Source organism: Anguilla rostrata, chromosome 9 (assembly GCF_018555375.3).
Source record: "Anguilla rostrata isolate EN2019 chromosome 9, ASM1855537v3, whole genome shotgun sequence".
Classification (NCBI taxonomy): domain Eukaryota; kingdom Metazoa; phylum Chordata; class Actinopteri; order Anguilliformes; family Anguillidae; genus Anguilla; species Anguilla rostrata.
In genome coordinates, this window is record NC_057941.1 from 44,818,821 (window position 1) to 44,839,969 (window position 21,149).

The 21,149-nt window shown below is 47.8% G+C and overlaps 1 protein-coding gene across 4 annotated transcripts in view; it reads right to left on the bottom strand.

The window, feature by feature from the left end:
• Nucleotides 1-2,622: 2,622 nt before the first annotated feature.
• cux1a (cut-like homeobox 1a) overlaps nt 2,623-21,149 on the bottom strand; it is a 191,956-nt gene continuing 173,429 nt past the window's right edge. For 2 of the 4 annotated variants that reach the window (XM_064352371.1, XM_064352369.1), the window contains 3 exons: nt 20,433-20,621; nt 16,301-16,568; nt 2,623-16,110 (listed from right to left, as the gene is read on the bottom strand). In XM_064352371.1, coding sequence (XP_064208441.1) covers nt 15,627-16,110; nt 16,301-16,568; nt 20,433-20,621 — 941 coding nt within the window. In that variant the 3' untranslated portion in view covers nt 2,623-15,626. Of the gene's footprint in view, nt 16,147-16,300; nt 16,569-20,432; nt 20,622-21,149 lie in introns of all 4 variants that reach the window. The other 2 variants (XM_064352370.1, XM_064352372.1) reach the window with 2 other exon arrangements.

Below are 21,149 nucleotides of genomic sequence, written 5' to 3' on the forward strand. Positions count from 1 at the left end.
ATGAAGACATTTTTGGCAGACAGCCTTTGCCCCGGGGGAGGCGGTTAATTAAACACGGACAGATAACGTATGTCTTTCAGAACCGATAAGAAGAGTAGAAGAGAGGTGCAGGTCGGTTTCTTTACTCATTAATGGATGCATGAAAGCTCTTTTATCCCGGCCTTTAAAGAGACATAATGGCAGAATAAGGACACACTACTGAAAGCATTCAACGGTCTGAGACAGTCACACACCAGAAGACCTGCTTCAACCTCCCTTCTTGACAGTACATTGAGGATGTAAATCTATGCGAGATCCACTGGGCCACTTTTGAGGCAGTACTACATCATCATATTTCGTTTATTTTTTCAGACAGCAATCCAATATTACATGCAGCTGTAAGTTCTCGCGCTGACTTATTGAGGATAATGGTTATGAATATGGAAGCGTGCGCGTGTGTGTTACCCACCACCTGGCTAAGATGGCAGAAGCATTTTGATTGATCACCTTAAGCAAATTCAGATGTCCTACTTTGCCGGAGAACTCTCATTCGAGCTGAGAATAGCTTTTTATATAAATATCCGCGTGACTTTGTGCCGTTACACCCCCGCTTCCATTTTTCATCCAAGGCGGTTTTTCTGCAGCGCTGGATGCGTTTTACACAGACGCTGCACGAACTTGATGTGACTCCTAACACCTCTCGCCTGTGGTGCTGTGCACAGCTTGAACTGAGAGACGAATGACGACTGAGGATTTAATACGGCTCTTCCACGTGCAGTCCACGTACTCACGTCAGATACCATTAAGCAGTGGAACATACACTTTGTGTGTCCATTCTAGCGTTCGACACCACGCAAATACTTAACATCACGCGTGGCGCATCTCACATCTAACCCACATCTCTCACTCAGGGAAAGGGCTGTCGCAGCATCGGCATTTCACGAATTCCCGCCAAACAGCGGAGGTGTAACGAGCACAACATCGGACACGACAGGCTCTGTAAAGCACCCGAAGGGTAAAGCAGACGTAGACTTGTTCACCCATGTAAGAGTTCAGTGGATTTACTTTATGTATATTTTCACCTGCAATGCACTCCTGTGGGGACCAATGCTGAACAGACTAACTAATAGCCTACTAAGTCAGCAAGTGTGAAATACTGCTTATTGAAAATAGAAGGTGGACATAGGTGGTCTAAGTATTTATGAACACAGAAACGTGTGTTTGCCCTGCCTAGCAGTTGAGAAACTGGAAAGCTTTCACAATTTCTGTAACATGCGCACGGGCCTTCCAGAGCTCCGCTTTGTCCCCAAACGACCCGGGATAGTTGCGACGCTCGTGCGATCCGCTCTTCTCCGAGCTGGGAGATGACAGCTGCACTCAGACACGAGCTGCTTCCAGCTTTCCCACCTCTGTTCCCGGGAGTAGGAAGTGACAAATGCAGCAGGGGAGGGCATAACCGCGGTGTCCCAGAGACCGGAGGATTTTATGGTTTATTATCCATGGAAGACAGGCTAGGAGGAGGACAGTTTATCTGACCGCATCACGTCAATCTCCCACAGTAATAAGGATATTTTTCTGAGGATGGCTGTGCACTGTAATATGTAGAAAGCATGTGCTGTAAGACTCACAGCTGGAAAACCCAAGTTCAGAAAATCAAAGCCCACCCTAGTATGTTGTTCCCAGGATCAACCAGGATTCTGCAACCAGGAGGTAGAACTAATTAGTGAAATCAGCTGGCTGAGGTCATGGGGGGGAAGAAACACATGGCAGGACTTCTACTTTCTGACCCCTGGACTCTCCACCTCTGGTAAGAACCATCTTCACGCAGGCCTTGTGTTGGGAGAAGTGTCTGATCTGTCTGTATAACCCACACATAAGAGCCAGGGAATATTCAGGGTAACAGGGCTGACCCTGGTGGAAGTAAACTGGTGTAATGCCATAATCATGTGGGGTGAAGTAACAACAGACTGATGTAGTACAGCAGAGTCTTGTTCCAGGCACCTGGGTCTCATTGGTACATCACCCAAACTGTAGTAATGAAGTCACTTCCTGCAGACGGTCGACTCCACACTGTAGGTAGTGCCAGAGCGACGGACTACACCATCTCAGAGACAAGGACCAATACAGACACTGGGCCATCTCTAAAACTGCCTCTGGGGTTCATTGAAAAGAGCGAGACGGAACATTCCCACGCCTGTGTGTTTTGCATGATGTCGCCCCCTACTGAATGCAAGAGGCATTACATTATAGGCATTTAGCTCTTATCCAGAGCGACTTACACAACTTTTACATTGTATCCATTTATACAGCCAGATATATGCTGAAGCAATGCAGGTTAAGTACCTTGCTCAAGGGTACAACGGCAGTGTCCTTACCCGGGAATCGAACCTGCAACCTTTCGGTTACAAGTCTAGTTCCTTACCCACTGTGCTACACTCCGTCCTTACAATTTTGTATAAAAATGGCTATATGTATATAAATACTGGCTCTATGTAGTCATCATTTTTAAAATACATGGCCTCATATGTTTCACTTTGAGCTCCCGATTGTGGACCAAGCTTGTGCTGCAGTGGTGGAAGAATCATGTCATATGCACTCAGAGACACACTTTAATCAGAAACAAACAAACCACACACGCCAAAATTTGTGTTTGTATAAAAGATATTTACTTCAATTATCACACCTAGGGTGCTAGTGAATAATAATAATAATAATAATAATAATAATAATAATAATACAATGTGAGTTTCATACAGTGATATTGCTTCTCCATATTGAATAGGGACTGTTTTACAGTGCTGAGAACAGACTACACGATTTTAATGTTGGAAAAAAAAAACGAAACCAAAAAACAAAAAAAAAAACAAAAAAGGGGGAGGGGAAAAAGGACAACAATCATGCAGCCTCTTACCGTGTTGTACAAAAATAGAGTGGCTAAACGGGATCTGGCATAGTAAGGGTGTTTGTGCCGGGTGGATGGGAGGGTGATCTCTCTCTCTCTCTCTCTCTAATCAGTGGCAAGAGAGCAGGAGCGTGATGTCACCGTGAGCGTGGGACGGACTCCGAGCTTCTGCTAAAGAGTCATTTCCACCTGAGCTAAGAGAGACAAACGGCTGCATCAGCTGGTGACGACGGGAGTGAGGTTTCCACACGAAAAGCTGCGATGCAAGACAGAACACCGAAAATAAGAAAAAAATTAAAATAAAAATAACGATAAAAACGACGCAGCCCCAACATGACAGGTGCTGTGCAAGGTTTCACACACACAGACACACACACACACAAATTCAAATGGGACACAGCCTGACATGGGGTGGGGTGGGGTGGGGGGCGGTCCGGCCCCCCATACAAATACACAACTATTCCAGGATGGAGTGACTGAGAAAAAAGAGAACTGCGATGTAACGGCTGCTTTCGCTGAGAAAGACACTTTTTGGTTGACTGGATTTTTTTTTTTCCTTTTCTTTTTTTTTCTGTAACATCAGGGTAACAAAACTTCAATGTGAAGTCTGGGAAAAGTATCACAATACCTTCACACACATACACACACACGAAAAAAGACACAAAAAAAAAAAAGAAAAAAAAAAAAGAAAAATTTAAATCCTATAGAAGCCACATCTGTACAACTGAGGTCTCCAGCCACACAAGCATGGCTGAACAATGGCAGTTCATTTAATAGGAGTTATTAGGAAAACAATGTAAAACAGTTCAAAGCTCTACAACAGTGGAATAAAAATTAAATATCATTATTATTTGGTATAAAATCGTGTTTTACCCCCTTCCGTTAAAAAACAAAATTAAAAAAGATTTACAAACGGGCGATAACGGTTTTTGGTTGGGGAGGGTTCCGATTTAATCAGAGGAGTGGACGAAACTGAAGATCTTTCTGTAATGTAACACGCATCGTACAAACCGTACAAAATGGCGGCAAAGTCTTTGATCGAGATTTTGTGTGCGCCCCCCATTCGTGATCAGTAACTTTTTGGAATATCACGTACAACGTTTTGTGACCATCGTAAAGTCTGCCTGTTCCAACACTGGATGGTTGGAGACCTCTGGCACTTAAAAAGTCGTGAGTGGGCGTGGCCAAATCCCCGCCCCACCCACAAAACTTTACCATAGATATCCCCCCCCACTGTTGATAAAATTAGTGTCCCTGTTTCCAAGACATCAGCAGAAAAATATTCTGGTAGAAAAAGACGGCTTATAAATCTGGTTAAGTAGTAAAGTGATAAACTGTATAGGGCCACGAAACTGGCAGCGAGTAAAGCTAGCTCTCTCTCTCTCTCTCTCTCTTTTTTTAAATACAATTTGTCAACGCAAATCTCTATACAACAGCCTCTTCCGGAGGTCTAAGACTCTGCAGCAGGATACGGCCTGACAAAAATAAATCAGATAACGACAGCGAGGACAAGAGAAAAAAAAAAAAGATAATTTATTGACAAACAGAGACACTTGCAGGGACAAGATGAACGGTAAATTCCCCAGCCTGGTGTAGCCTAGCCCTGGCCTCAGATAACAGCCTGAACGAGCAGCAAAGATTTGAAAGACAGGATCTTATTCGAGAACCGTTATTAAAAGGGCCACTGTGGAACCTCAGGCATGCGAAGGGAAGTCTCTGATTGCTACACTCGGAGAGGTGAAACGAATGCATATTATCTCACGACGTCGAGAGGGCTCTCCGCGGACTACAAAACAGCACCTCAGGTGGCACTAGGTTAAAGCGGTAGCAAGGCACTGTGGGAAATGTAGTTTTTATTAAGCATCAACCCTAACTCATCCGTTCTGGGCAAAAGCTCAAAAATATCCAACGGTGCCTGGCTGGTACCTCAAATCCTCTCTTAGCCCAAGGCCCCCCCCCCCCCCAAAATGGGGTCAGAAAAAAATGTTCTGTGCATATTGTCCCTCATTTTCCGCAGGCGGGTACAGAAACAGAAAATGCTACTGTATGCATGGATGGGAAAGCGTATTAGATCACAAAGTTAAACCCTCTCGCTGATGCTCCATTTCCCACAGAAGCTGGACAGAACTGTGCCTGCCTGAGGAGAGCTCCCACAGTGCGGACCGCACTGGCACGGACGTGGCCTCCCTGCCACAGACACAAACACAGGAATACGAGGTAAACAGCTTTGCGAAAACTGCGAGCTGTGACACGCTCTGTGACACGCTCCTGTGACACGCTCCTGCGAGGCGTTCCTCGACACGCCCGAGGGGCTTAGCTACCTTTTTTCCCTGACCTTAATTTCTCGTTTCTCGGCCACACAATTAGCAAAAAAAAAATCTCTGATGGAGTACTTAAAAATTAAGAAGGAAATGCTTAATATATATATATATTTTTTAAAAACCTTTCTTAACACAACAGAAGGCCTGGTCTCTGTTACTGTAAACGGCTAGCTTTACAGCGCTACTCTGGCTCCTACTCCAATGCAGCTAAATTACTGCTCACTGGCCCTTCCTCACTAACAAACAGATCTTAACCCTTTCAGCACCAGAGTGCACAGACCAGATCAAGCCAAACGAGTATGAATATAATAAATACAATTTGGACCACGGCTTAAAAATCTGAAAGACATACATCCTGGAAGGGACTTAGTACTGAATAAACCCACTCCGCTCTTTGAGAATTTCTGAACACCCCTACAAATGGCTCTGGTTATTGCCCAGGGCTTCGTACCAGGAGCCAGGGGAGGGCAGGGTAGGGGGGGAAAACCCCCTTCTGGAGTGTAAATACAATGGATGTGAATTCTGACTGCAGCTGGCCTTCCATGATGGCAGGACTGCAACAGCAGTTATACTACGATAAAACCATTTCCCTTCCATATGCCACTTCTCATTTCAATCAAGAAAATTAATTCAGATGCACAATATTTGCATACAAATTGGGGGGGGGGGGGATTGTGGTGGTGGTCTGTTCATAAAATTATTTATACTGTGCAGAGGAACTCAATTAGAAAACCCTACTGGAAATTAACAGAGGTCAACAAATGGCGGCCCCAAGCCAGCATCTGTCTCATGTTCAACATCTTTTCCCGTTAATTATTTAACAGCTGCGGGAATCCGCTTCTTAAGATTTCACCAAAACGAATGAACACAGACACACAAGACAAAGGAAAAAAGAGGAAAAAAAAATACGTCTGACGTTTCTTTGTCCTGATATGGAGACTGGAGTGGGTAACGCAGTTTCTGCATTAGTCACTCACAAAAACTATTAATACTTCAAACAATGAAAACAAAAAACCAGCTACAGAAATGCGATACAGCTCGAGGAAACACTCTAAGGATATATATTCATTTATATGTACAATGTTATATGACAGTGTATAGAATATCTCTAACAATCTCAATTAGTTGTATAGAAAAATATTTCCAAATGGCAAAATCCTGAATTTTGTCCAAAGGAATCGTGCCGATTCCATATAGTAACTGGTACAAAGAGACCGTGTACGAGAGCAGATGGTACTGAGGATTCTAATTCACCGTCGTGCGTATCCGCCGTGTCAAAATGGTGACCTACAGAGAATACTGTAATGACAAAATGCCCTTTGTATAAACCAGTGTTGCTTTGGGTCTGTGCTCCTGAATGCTACAGCCACCTCACTTTAGTGTGGGTATGGGTGCGGTGCCCCCTCCCCCCCCTCCCAACCCCGCCACCACCCCCAAGAACTACATTTCCCAGCCGTAGCCTGTAGTCCAACCCTGACCCTGCTTCATGGCCACACTGTCTGTGTCTGAAATGAAACTTTACCCTCCCTATATTCTTCATAAGACTAAAAATCTGACCCGTTCTCTTGCAGGAAACTGTAGACGAGCGAACGACAGACAAACCCGGACGAGGACGCCTTCCCTGCTATTGGAGGAAATGCACAAAGTGACACACGAACACGCGGGAGGCTCCGCCCCCCGGTACAGCATTCAGACTGCGTGCGCGCGACGCTAACGGTAGCCCCGCCTCTCGCCGGGGCTTCAGTACGCTCGGCTCGCTCCTGTGAAATACTGGCACTGATTCGAAAAAAAAACCGTTTGAACGCAGAGGGACAAAACCGCTGTTCCCGAGGCCCAGGACCGCTCAGGACCCAGATACAGGCCATTCGCCATATTGCTTGTATGTTATATACGACCTGCCGTGTTTTTCTGTCCTCCTCTATCGCATCTCCGGTCTGCGTAGTTCAGGCCTCTCCGTACCAACACGGCCACACATTCCTCCTGTGCGTCAGCAGCTTCTCTGTAGCCACGCCGGGCTCTCAATTTCACCCAAACTCTGGGGGGGGGGTTGCGTCTCGCCAATAAACCAACGGTCCAGCGCCTCTTCTGACCAATCGTGACCTTTTGCAGGTTGGGCTCGAGCTGAAGCCGCCACAACCACTGACATATGACCTATAAGTACCGCTGGCTAAAACTGGACAGAGCGGTTGGTGAGGTTGTAACAGGAAGCGAAACACGCAAGCTTTCCTTCCCACACCATGCAGGCAGAGAGAGGCCATCCGGGCTCCAGACCAGAGCCAGTAACAGACCTTAGAGTATACAGAGAGAGCCAGTCTGAACTGGGCCACAACTTCAGCCACCACGTGAACCCGTACGCAGCTCTCCTTCATCAGGTTCGTCACCGGCAACTAACAAAGACAGACAACAAACCAGGGCTCTAAAAACAAGGAGAAACAGACCGAGTACGGACACAGGACACCGACGCAGGACCACGAAACGCTGCTTTATTCCGCTGGAGGTGAAGGGGTGCTGTCGCTGATCTTGAGGGGTACGCCGGCCCAGCAGGCAGTGGGGAGAAGAGGGGGGTCCCCCCCCCCAGCTTATGTCTCAAAAACACTACATAAAATTCGAAACTTGTAACAAATTACTGACCTTCAGAGACTTTAAAAAATGCCGACACACAAAATAAACCCGTTTGACCGCCGTTATTTGGTTTCCACTAGATCGCGTGAGGAGTTCATTTCCTTTTGTTTTCTGTTGTGCCCAGAGTGCACCGAAACGACAGAACATCAAACCGAAAACTGCTAATTCCCCACGACGGATTCAAATAACACAAAAAAATGGAACGGCAGTTTGATAAAACTGTCGGGATGAACCCATGTGACGCGCTAATCGATGCGCGCTGCCTCGCATGAATCTTCTCCTCTCGTAAAAAACGAGGCTGTTTTCACGCATCAAAAGAAAATGGCAGTTTCCAGCAGGTGAAGGAGACGACAGATCTGCTTTTAGAATGAGTTATGGGTGGAGCGGCTCTCTCTGGGGGAAAACACTATTCCCTGCAGAAGGTTCCCTCTATTTAAAATAAAAAAAAGGACATTAGGGGGTTGCTTCATTTTTTTCCCCAAAATAATATATTCACAAATGATGGTGTTCAAAACCGTAAAACAGAAGACAAGTCCTGATGTGGTTAAATCAAAAATGACAGTCGAAGCTTCTGCGGATCTCGGTAATAACGCTCGGTCTGTGGAGATATTTCATCACTAGACCAGGACACCGTTCCTCCTGAGCTCAGTGCTTTTTAGGTCCGATCCATAAGAGCTGACAGTTTAACTGGCCCGTACCCAGCAGCCATCGTGATGAACAATGTGGACAGAGGCCGCAGTACGGGTATGGGTGTGGGTGTGGTGCCAAACCCTCTCCCCCAACCCCGCCACCACCCCCGGGATCCCATAGCTAAATGAAAAATGCGATGTGTAAAACTACATTTCCCAGCCGCAGCCTGTAGTCCAACCCAGGCCCTGCTTCATGGCCGCACTGATAGAAATGACCCTTTGCTGCCCTCTTTACCTTATGGACATGAGGCTCCGCTACTGACGGTCTCACGGAGACTGTGAATCCCCCCCCCCCAGCCAGCCTCGAGACCTGCGCCACTGCTGTTACCCCACCCCACTGTTCCGATAAAGACCTGAGCGCTGAGCTCTGCTGTAACCGACACCTCGAACCCGCTAACGCTCCAACAAACCCGCTAACGCTCCAACAAACCCGCTAACGCTCCAACAAACCCGCTAACGCTCCAACAAACCGCTCTAGCGCTCCCGGAGGCTTCAGGTTCACTCACCGCGGCGGTACACAAACTGGAAGACGGGTAGCAGATTTTTTTGGCCTCTGTCCGGCGTCCCGCCCAGGGTTCCACTGACCCGCCGCACCCGCCCGAGCGCTGCCGTATCTAACGACGACGGCGACGCGGCGATGAGCGATTCAGCTTAAGGAAATTCCCCCGCCCGACGTCCCTGGAACACACAGGCCCTGCCTACAACGACGCTGTCCTCGTGAACAAATGAGCAAGACTGCTGCTCAAATGGGCGGGTGCTCACGGCCTTGTGATGACATCACACAGCCTGTGCTTTTGTCATCTCAGGTAAAAAACAAAGAATTCAAAGAAGCGCATCGCAATGAATGAACTGGGAATACATACACGGCCAGCACACAATTCTCAAAACAAGATTTTTTTGAGTGTGCCTCAGAGTAAATAAAAAGCATTATAATTTATGGGTGAGAAGACAGAAATACTACGCCTACATAAATAATGTCTACGCCCGTTTTATTTCAGTAACCAAGGCGTAAATACTGATGGGACGTTAAGAAGACCGTGCTCCCTAACGAGGAGCGAGTATTCAGAAACACCGGCTTAAACTAAGACGCAGCAGTTCGGGTTGCCGTGGAGACGGTCCCACTTAACCTCAGCTGGAGCAGAAACACGACCATGGTGGGGTGCGAGTGGGGGCGATGGGTGGGAGTGTTCAGGATGGGGGGTGGGGGGTCAGTGGAAACCGCAGCAGGCACGTTGCTTGCGTGTAAAATATAAACGCTGAGGCAGTAAGGATGTACAAGGGCAATGAAACGGACTCGGGTTTTGCTTTTGGAAAGGCAGCTGCACAAGGCTTGGCACAGAGCGAGATTCTAAGTGTTACTACGCGAGGTCTCTGACCCCTCAGAGCCCCTCTTACTGCATTAAAGAGCAATCCAGGAAATGCTAACACACCGCGCTGCGTCTGGATCGCTGGCAAGGCACGACGACATCACAACAGTTTGATGCTTGACGACAGTATTCCTCAGTGCGGTTTCGAAACCAAGGCTACTAGACTCAAAAAAAACATTTAGGCATCAAGAACAACACCAGAGCATCAGATGTAACCGTGATGACCCCCAACCCTGAAATTTTATTGTGCTTTTTAAAGGAGAACTCAGCTGAACCGTTCTCCGGATATTTAAATGGCGTCGTAAATGCAGAGGACCGTACCCACGACCTACTCTCTCCTCCCGGTCGCCAAAAGGACGAGGTCAATGGAGGTGGCGTCTCTACGGAAACGCGGCTTTGGGCGAGACCGCAGCCCAGCCCTCAGCAGGACTCGGTTTGGAACCGAAGGGGGGACGAGCGATGACTGCAAACGGAGGGGAGTGCTTCGTTTTGACGAGGCCGACGGGTAACTGCATTACTCCTTTCCCTCGCAGGTGGAGGTAAAACAAAATATAGCTGGGGAGGAGGGGGAAGGGGGTTGGGCATTTATAACCGCAAAGGGTTAAAGGCAGGAGCTGCTTTTGTAGGCTGGGCTGCAACGGGTCTCAGGTGTGTTCCAAGCATACATTTCCCATCATCCTCTATGTGCAGGGCCCAACTATTGCAGTGCTGAGGTTTAAAAAGACCACCTGTTATAGGGCGAGATGCTTCTAAGTGCTTGGAAGTTGCTGCTGTGCTGCTACTGTCAGATATACATGCATACAAAAGGAACTTAGGGTTGCCCTACAAAAGATGTAAAAACCCAGGAAAAGAGATTGGTTGGACATAACAAGAGCTCATAACCATGGCCTGTAAGGACAATTTAATTGGTCCGTGCTTATGTCCAGCAAAACTCTTTCCTTAGGGCATATTTTCAAAATACGGACACAAATTTAAACAGCAGATATGAAATTTAAACGATACGGAAAACTAGTGATACAGCTTCAAAGAACAACCCTAGATGGCCCCATAATGTAGTCCTGCAAATGCAAAGACATAAAAGTTACTCACAACTAGCTAGAGTAAAAAAACGTGAAAGGTATAATAATTCTTGAGATGAAACGTGAAATTTTGAATTCAAACTTTTGAAAAGTTAATTATGAGCTTAAGAAAATGTTTAGATACTTTAGAAACACATGAACTAAAATTTATAATGGATTTAAACTCTTTTTTAAGAGTGTCCTAGTGAGCAGCCCTTGTGCTTTATACACCATTAGCTGCAAGTGTTAAGGCTAACGTCTTGTAATTTTTAAATTGTTTAATCTCAATTTTCATTCGGCTAATATAAACATCAGAGACAATTCACAACATTAAGTACATAAAAATAAACTAGAATAGTACATTACAAGGGCTATCCCAATATGTGCTGTATTAGGAGTACACATGTTTGTTTTTAAAAAAATTTTTTACAGTGACTAATATCTTAACGTGAACTAACCATAAGTCACTAATATACTGCATTTAAAATGGCAGTACGTCTACAAATAAAAACTGCCACTGCATTCAAAATTCTTATTTCGCTGTGCATGCTTATTTAGGCACGCTCAACAGGCTCATACTTTTAAAATACCAGACCAAAGGTTCCGCTATACGTCAACGTAGAGTCAAAACTCACCCCGATTAATTTGATTATTTAATCAATCTCATAAGTGCTTTACAGTATTGTACAAGTGCCGGTGTACCTGTGACTCTGGGTAAAAGCCTTGTGCAGTGCCACACACGCGTTAGCCAAACCGATGACATTGCCCCTGTACGCCCCTGACAGCCACAGCAGTGCCACAGGAAGAGGAGCTCAAAGCCGGTCCAGCTCTCTCACTGCAGAGACACCGCTCGCATTCTGTGATTCCTCACAGGCCTACACAGATGCTTCCCCCCCCCCTCACGGGATGTTATTCCCAGGACAGCCCCAAAAGCACAGAAACAAATGTGATTCGCTGACGCCGAACAGAAGGTGGTGACAACCTGAAGCCCCGAGGTGCTGCTCGAAAGTCCACTTAAGTACTGCCCCTCCACGGTTCTGAAGCCCAGAGACACTTCTGTCTAAGGCTCTGAAGCCCCAAGTCCTGCCCTCTATGGCTCTGAAGCCCAGTGATACTGCTCTCTACGGCTCCAAAGCCGTACTAGGCTCCAAAAACCCTTTTGTCTCTCTCCTTGGCTTTGAAGCCGCTCCGTTGAGTTCGGTCCGGTTCTTGGCTTAGAAGCCGCTTAGAAGCCCCCCCGCTCTGAAACCCTGGCCGCCGCGCTCCTCAGCCCACAAGCCGCTCGGTGCTGCTCTAGACTGACCGACGACGATTAAGAAAACGTATAAATACACAAAATCAAAATGTCAAATGGATTTCATTCAAGTGCGCTGAGGTGTTCCGTGCTCTGCTCACGCCCTCTCGAAACATCGCTTAAATGAACGGTGAAGATAAAATGCACTAAGAGGTGTAACATGAAATCATGAACTGCGAAAGCACCATACAATGCAATCACCTTAATCATAATTATTGGTTGCGTACTTATTTCTTTAAAAACAATATAAATGACACTCAAAATAATCTTCAGTTCATTAATATACATGTATGACAACTACATCTTGTAAGTATTACCCAATACTGCCGGCAGTCTATCAGTCTAAAAAAAAAAACAAAAAAATGTAACGTGCCCCCTTATAATCCCTTCGATAAAATACAAAACAATTCCATAAACTAACAAAAATCAAATCAAATAAGACATCAAAATGAAAAATACAGCACCTATAAATAAGCAGAACCAAGAAACCAAAAAAAAAAAGAAAACTTCTATATTGAAGTAATCTACGTCTAAAGATATGGCAATAAGTGGAACCTAAAGGTGAGCTACATCATAAGTCATATAACTGATAAAACAGCTTATAAGGAAAGCAGGGGTGGCAGTTGTGCACTCTACGTGTGTGCAGGTATGTACAAATAAAAGCAACGCACACGGTTATAAAACACACTGGAGTGACGCGCACGAGCGTGCGCACACACACACACACACACACACACACACACACACGCAAGGGCGGGACACGGCAGAACGGCCAGGCCGCAGCCATAACCCTACCCTCACACACACACAGACACACACACACACACGAGGGGGAGGCAGTGGGCTGGCAGGCACTGGGAGCTTGTGGCATTGGGGGTGGGGGTGTGGGTGGGGGGGGTAGAGGACTCGGGAGTAAGCTGAAATCGGACCTCCCGCACGCCGGGGGGGGGGGGGGAGGCGAGGTGCCTCCTTCCCCCAGCGCTGTTTGGGTAACCGAAGCCCGCTGATGCCGCTGAACGTATTCACAAAGGGCGGCCGAAGTTTGGCGAGTTGCTGTTAATCGAGAAACGGAAACCTGGAGCGCCGGCGGCAGAGACCGCGGAGACGTCTCCACACTCCTCAGAGCTGATCTATAGCACACGTTCACATCACTCACTTGGGCACGGGATCGGGCGTTATCTAGAACATTCTACAAAGGGAAGTAGGCGGGGGGGGGTGAAAACTCTGACTGGGTAATCTGTCATAACTGCACTCTGTGCATGTGGAAAGGCCAGGGAGGGAGGTGGTGGTAGTGGTGGGGGGGTATTTGAGAGGGGGTGTGTTTGGCAGTGAGACTCTGGCGGATCCTCTTTCGAGGATTCGGGCGGAGCGCGGGCCTGCACCTCTTCACGTGATCGGCTGCTTTGGTATCAAAGAAAACGCTCCTCCTGCGCCCCTCGCGGAACGGGAAGGGCAGCGGTTCAGACGGCCTTTCCAAGGTCGATTCTTTGAGTTTTCAAGAGTTTTCAGCTCTACGTGACGTGTGTGTACATACACATGATTATTATTACTATCTGTGCTCCCCGAGAGGGAGACAGGAGCCAAAATGGCGCCCTTTGTGAATACGTATCAGAGGGAGAACCCGCCAGGAGGAACCGGTCGTACGGGTCAGTTACACGGGTCTCTCTCCTCTCCCTAAGACGCACCGTGCGCTGCGTGTGAAGGTCACACGTGACGTGGGGGGGGGAGGTTTGGGGGGTTTACATGACACACACACGTACACAAACGGTAAGTTCAAATAGGGGGGGCCACCGCGTCCTCCGCGCGTCCTCCTCCGAGCTCCGCGGGCACGTCGCGGGGGGGTTGCGAGTTCGCGGCCCGAGAGCTCGGGGGGGCGCGTGGTAAAGCCAGCCGGGCGCTTCTCTCCTCGCGCCCGCCGGACGGAGGAAGAGAACGCGATCGATCCGCTTCGCCACGGCGCGGGCGAAACCCGCTTAGTGCTGCAGCCCCCAGGTCCAACTGCCTGCCCAAGTATGAGGTCTCAGGGGTGTGGTTTTTGTGGTTATAGATTTAAAAAGCAGGTTCTTTTTTTTTTTTGTCTTAAAAATATCTAGACTGAAATATTTCTCCATGTGTACATACGTTTTTTTTTCTTTTCTATTTAAGCTTTCCTGATATTTTTTTGGCCTAAAACGGAGTGTATTAAACAGACTCTCCTGATGGCCCGTGTACAGATCCAGATGTCAGTTAAAGCTATGAAATAAATGTGCACTACTTATCAAAGAGCTCTAGATCACTTACGAGAAATAACACTAAGTCAGCTACCACAAGATTTTTTCGGATTTTTTGTTTGTCCTGACATGACCTTTTTGTTTTTTTAAGTTAAAAAATATGTGAATTAAAGTGATTCGTTCATTATTCCTTTTCAAAGTTTTAAAACAGCAAGTGTTCATTATTATTTTTTTGTCTTTTTTTTTTTTGTTTGTTTCGCCTCCCATTATACCTAGGAATCCCAAACTAGGATCGTTTAGAGTCGGCAGACTGTGCAATCTCTTAGTGGCAACCAAATTGCTATAAAAAGGTGTTTTTTTTTTCCTTTCTTTCTTCCTCCTAGGAGAAAAAGAATTTGAAAAAAATGCTGATTCCTTCTAAAAGTAGTCCATAGTGTACTGGAGGTCCACGGCCATTATATGGCCAGCTTAATGGAGAGTACTGCAGAGACGAGCAGAAGGATGGACTCGGTCCTTCTCCCGTGTATTTCTAAGTGCTTGGCTTTTGTTCGCGATTTTTCTTCGTTTTACTCTTCTTGATGTGTAGCCAAACAAATGCACTGGAGAAATAAAAAAAACAAACAAACAAAACAAAAAACGAAGAAACAAAAAAAAGAACGAAACGGAACCTCTAAGGAAAACACACAGAACAAAGAGGGAAAAAGGCGAACGCTGTAACAGTTATTCAGCTCGACAGTGCGAAAAAATATCGCTGAGAAGATGCCTTTTCCCAAACACTCCGGGGCGGCCAACGAACCTCTCCGAGGAAAAAAAACAAAAACAAACGAATAAATTGCTTTTTTTTCCTGACAGTTTTCATCTCTGAAACTGCGAAAGAAAAAGAAAAAAATATATATACGGGAATTAATGCTCCATAGTTCAGAGTCCGGTATCGTTTGTTTTTTTTTCGCACCGATGGCCGATGGTGTTTGGGGCCCTGTGGCCAGCAGGGCTTTTAAGTGCTTTTTTTAAAGAAACTTTTCTTTATTTTCTTCTCTTTTTCAACTTTCCCCGTTTCTCCCTCTTAAGAAAAGACGATGTGAGAGAGGCCGGACGGCCTGGCCACAGCTGCGCAGCCCCGGTTGCCCCGGCGACGGCCGGCGGGGGCAGGGGGAGGGGCTAAGGGAGGGGGGGGGGGGGTGTCATCAGAACTCCCACTCGGACGGCTCCTCGCGGCTGGCCGCCTTCTCCAGCCGGTGGATGATGTTGTTGAGGTTGGCGGCTTTCTTCTTGCGCAGGCTGCTGTCCCTGGGGTTCCTGGCGGCCGCGGGCGCCGCCTCGGGGAAGCTGAACAGGCCGCCGATGGCGCCGCCCTGGTGGCCGCTGGTGCCCGGCGCGCTGGAGGCCGAGGCGCCGGCGGCGGGGTCGTGCGGGGCCGGGGAGCGGGCCGCCGGCGTCCCCGGGCCCCCCTCCTCCTTGTGGTCGGCGGGCCCCTCGGACTCAGAGGCGGCCCCGTACTCCTCGGGCCCCGGGCCCCCGCCGGCGGACCGGCCCTCCACCGTGCCGTCCGACTCGGTGCCGTCGCAGCTGTCGCCCTCGCCCGCCTTGCCCACCCGCGCCGACGGGGAGCCGCCCTCCCCCGCCGCCGCCTGGATCTCCTCGATGAAGAGCTCGCGGCGGATCCTCGACCTGGGACGACATCCACCGCCATCAGCGTCACCATGACTACAGAGCATCAACACAGACTCAGGCTACGCTAACCTCACCGCAGCAGGGCTGATTTAGCACAGCGCAACACAGACAGAATGGGGACAGAAAGCCTGCTGAAGGGGAAAGAACAGAAGAAGGAGAAAAACACACATAAGAATAATCCCCACACCTGTAATTGTGGAACCAGTTGATGACGGTGCTGGTCTTGAGGTTGAGCTGGCTGGCCAGCTCCTCGATGGTTTTGGGGGAGGGGTAGGGCTTCTGCTGGTAGGCGCGCTTCAGGGCCTCCTTCTCCTCCGGGGCCAGCACCACGCGGGGCTTCTTCAGGTGGTGCTGGTGGTGCTGCGGGCTGCTGCCCTGGCTGAAGTCCGAGCCGGTCGGGCCGCTCTCCGCCGGCTGGCTGTCGCTCACCGAGCTGTGGCGCCGCTTCATGTAGGCTGGGGAGAGACGCGCAAGGGAGCGTCAGACATGTGCGCACCGCAAACACACACGTAAGGGAGCGTCAGACATGTGCGCACTGCAAACATACACGTAAGGGAGCGTTAGACATGTGCGCACCGCAAACATACACGTAAGGGAGCGTCAGACATGTGCGCACCGCAAACACACACGTAAGGGAGCATCAGACATGTGCGCACCGCAAACACACACGTAAGGGAGCGTTAGACATGTGCGCACCGCAAACATACACGTAAGGGAGCGTCAGACATGTGCGTACCGCAAATATACGCAGGGGACCGTCATACGTGTGCGTACCGTAAATAGATGTGCAAGGGACCGTCAGACATGTGCGTACCACAAATACACGTGCAGGGAACCATCAGACGTGTGAATAACGCAAATACACCTGCAGGGGAGCGTCAGACATGTGCGTACTGCAAATACACGTGCAAGGGACCGTCATACATGAGCATACCGCAAATATTACTGCAAGGGATTGTCATACATGTGTTTAACCAGATTTCACCTTCTAGCTAGTCACTCTGTCCTTGATAATAGAAGACAGTCTCTTAATGCAATCCAATTACAATATCCTAAAATAGTGTTCAACTACTACCTAAAAAATCTCAGCATCTCAAAAGATGGCATCAGGTGAAATAACTGAGCAATTATACAGAAGCTTTTTATTATAGGGGTGACATTAGCTCAGGAGGTAAGAGCGGCTGTCTGTCAGTCGGAGGGCTGCTGATTCGATCCCCCGCCCTGGGCGTGTCGAAGTGTCCCTGACATACAAGCAAGACACCTAACCCCCAATTGCTCCCAACGAGCTGATTGGTACCTTGCATGGCAGCCTTTCACCGTTGGTGTGTGAGTGTGAATGGGTGAATGAGAGGCATCAATTGTAAAGCGCTTTGGACAAAAGCGCTATATAAATGCAGTCCATTTACCATTTATTAGCCAGCTATCGCTCTTGATTAGAATTGAAAGTTCACTGCTACTGACAATGCTAGCTGAATGTAGCAATTCACATTTTCAATCATTTTTACCTAACCGACAGTAATTCAAAAAAGAACTACTAAAAAAGCTAATGCTGTTCCACCAAAGAATAATCACTCAAAACCCCAGTAATTCCTCAAATGTATATTTAAAATCTTCATAGGAACCATAGACTATTACATGAAAGGTAAGTAAACAAGATATTGCCACACTCGCTCCAAGCTGAAATGAAAATGTATCACGGGCAGCCAAACTTGGTTTTCTATTTTAAACACATTCTAATGAAAGTGACCATAGCTGTAACTCAACCGCATGCACTGCTGTGCAGTTAAGGCTAGCGTGCAGGACCAGGTACTGACACCAGGGGGCAGCATCATCCTGCGTCTGGCTCACAGACACACCAGTTTTCGCTTCTCAATGCGTTCCTAGTACATAATTTAACACCACTGAACCTAAATCTGCGCATTTTATCGTGTCATGGCATTCATTTTGATACATATCAAGTCTTGCAAGGCGTGGGTGTGTGGATGTGTGTGTGTGCCCACATACCCATAAGATAGATAGGAGGAATAATTATAAAGTAATTTAGACATGTAGAGGCATTTATTTCTTAATATTCAGGAAGATATTAATGACCTAATGTTTAAAATTTTTCTAAGAGATCTTTCCCAGACAATGAGATGCAGCAAATTAAATCGTGAGATTCTCAGTAAGTCAGGAGACGGGAGTGCAATTTGGGAAAAAAAAAAAAAAAAACACAAGCCAATGCAGAAAAAAGTAATGAGTAAGTAAGTAAAGTGATTAAGTAGGTTAAATTAAATTACTCGCGGATTTTACCCCACAGAGAACAAAGATCACATGTTCAGACATGCAGTGTTCTAACGGCTGTGTCTGCATTATGCGAAGATCAAAGACCTGGGTGGCCAACCGCAAAGAGACAACATTTGGGTCTTTATGTTTCATATTTAAGCTACATAAAGAGACATTTTTCCTGACTGGCGTTCCTTGTAGTGACTTGAAAGGGACGTGCCACAATGGGTTCCATTTCACACAGAATTTCCGTGGAACTGATTCCATGGGCGCATCACCGGTGTCTGGAAATGTATGTGTCATTAAAAAAAAAAAATTGTTGTTGCTTGTCTGTGTTTCACCTGCAATAGTTGCATTTTTAACACATTTGAGAGCCTTAAAAATTCAGGGGGGGATTTTGTGTGCATGTACCAAATGCGGAAAACCTGATTTAAAAATTGTATTTAAAAATTAAATGTATTTCTTGTTGTGACTGCACAGTAAGTTATTCTGATGAAATCGGATGGATTTTTACGGAGGTCACGCAGGTCTGCTTCTCTTCAGGGGAAAAACCCGAAGGCAGAATCAGACCCGCGGGGCTGTGTGTAATTTCAGCGTCTCGCCCCCCACCCACCGAAGGACCCGACAGCCAAACCGAACCCAGTCCCCTTCAATTCGCACCGTCGTCACGGCGATCTTTTGTCCGTGTTTCAGGAAAGAGCAGCCGGCCGGTCTCGCGTGACCGGAGGTCCCAACCGCCAAAATCCGGCTGGAAAAGTGCATTCCAGGCCTCGGCGTCCTCGGCAAATAAATAAAAAATAAATAGAAATGAAGACACAGCCGCCGGGTGCAGCCCGTTTGACTCATAATGAGCAAACAGTGGTCTCTACCCGAAAGGACCAGTAATGTCATTCCTACCCCCGAGAGAAGTGTTAAACAGGCCTAATCACTCCAGGAATGTGCACTTAGCTTACTGCGGAGAGGGGGAGAGAGAGAGAGAGAGGAGAGAGAGAGAGAGAGAGAGAGGGGGAAAACACGGCGGACGCACTGGACTTTAAATAAGCAGGCCCCGGAGACGCACCGGCCTGTCATATCTGATGAGAGCGCTGACATCTATCTCCCCGATCAATCCCGACAGCGGAGGGGGGGGGGGGGGGGAACGGCGGGGAGCCCCGAGAAGAAGGCCCGGGTTTTTATTCGCCGCCCGGGGGACACGTCTGGACCATTAAGAGTAAAAAAAAAAAAAAAAAAAGGAGCAATCAAAAGAGGGCCTGGTGTGATCCCTTCTGAGGCGGTGTGTGTGTGTGTGTGTGTGTGTGTGTGCGCCGCTCGCGGTGGGGCTGGCCGACTGGAACGGGGAGCGCGGTCAGGGCGGAGTGTTTTTGGGAAGCAGGAGGACGACCACAGACACACGCACGCACATGCATGCCCACACGCAAGCATGCACAAACACACACACACAGACGCATGAATTCATACGCGCACACATACATGTAAGCAGACATACACACTCCCAGAATCAAGATTAGGAAAATTAAATGCGTAAAACACAAAAAATGTGGATATTGATTTGTTACTGAGGAGGCGTATACATATTTGCCACAATGGTTTCTTAGAAAAACCACACAAGTGGCATTAATTGAGCTCTAAATCGCAGACTGGGAGGTACCACAGTGTCGAAATGCCCAGACATGTATATTAGCTGTCCCTGCCTTCTAACCTTTATACCAGCCATTGTTGTACAGTAGGCCTTTGTGTTCTGTTTTTATAATCTGGGTCCCGACTCAGCCACATGTATTAGTCATTTGTCATAATGCATACCAAAAAAAGTGAAAATAACGTGTGTGTGTGTGTGTGTGAGTCTTTGTGCTGAACCTGTATGTGTGTCCATCTGTACATGTGCCTGTGTGTATATGCATGCGTGTGTGTGTGCATGAGCCTGTGTGTGTACTGTATGTATGTGTGTGTATACGTGTGTGCGAGTGCATGTGACAGTGTGCGTGCGTGCGTATGTGTGTGTGTGTGTGTGTATACGTGTTGAATGGGGCAGCAGGTACTAAGCCTGCTCTCATTACCCTTCTTCTCCATGCGCTTCATGTCCATCAGCTTGTCCACGTTGCGTGGGTCGCTGAGCCACAGCTGCATGCGCACGAACGGCTCCCGGCCCTTCAGGCTCAGCTTGTGCCAGGGCTTGGGCCGGGCCAGCAGGTCCGACACCGAGCCCTGCGTCAGGCCCAGGATGGTCTCCCCGAACAGCCGCTGCCCTGCAGGACACAAGCACAAAGAGCCGCCACGTTAGCGCTCAAACAGCTAGCACGTTAGCGCTCAAACAGCTAGCACGTTAGCGCACCGAGCCCTGCGTCAGGCCCAGGATGGTCTCCCCAAACAGCCGCTGCCCTGCAGGACACAGGCCCGGAGAAACCGCTAACAGTTAGCCAGCCCGACCCCTATACACAATCGCCAACACACCGCACACAAACGGCCAAAACTGCACTACTGATGCTACAGTTTTTTAGTTGTTTTTTTTAGAAATGAACTTTAATACAGATTTGTTTTAGGAGGAACACAGGCCCATTGCAGGGCTCCACACTAACATTTTTTCCAGAGAGCACTGGCTATTAAGATGAAAAATCTAGGAGCGCACTAACGCAGCCCAATTAGGAGATGTGCTCCTAATTTATTCTTCCAGTTGGCACACATCAATTTTCAGGAGCAAATGCTCCTAAAACAGGAGCTCTGTATTGTGTGTAATGTTTGCCTGCTGAATTCTTCACGCGATCTTGGCCTTGCTG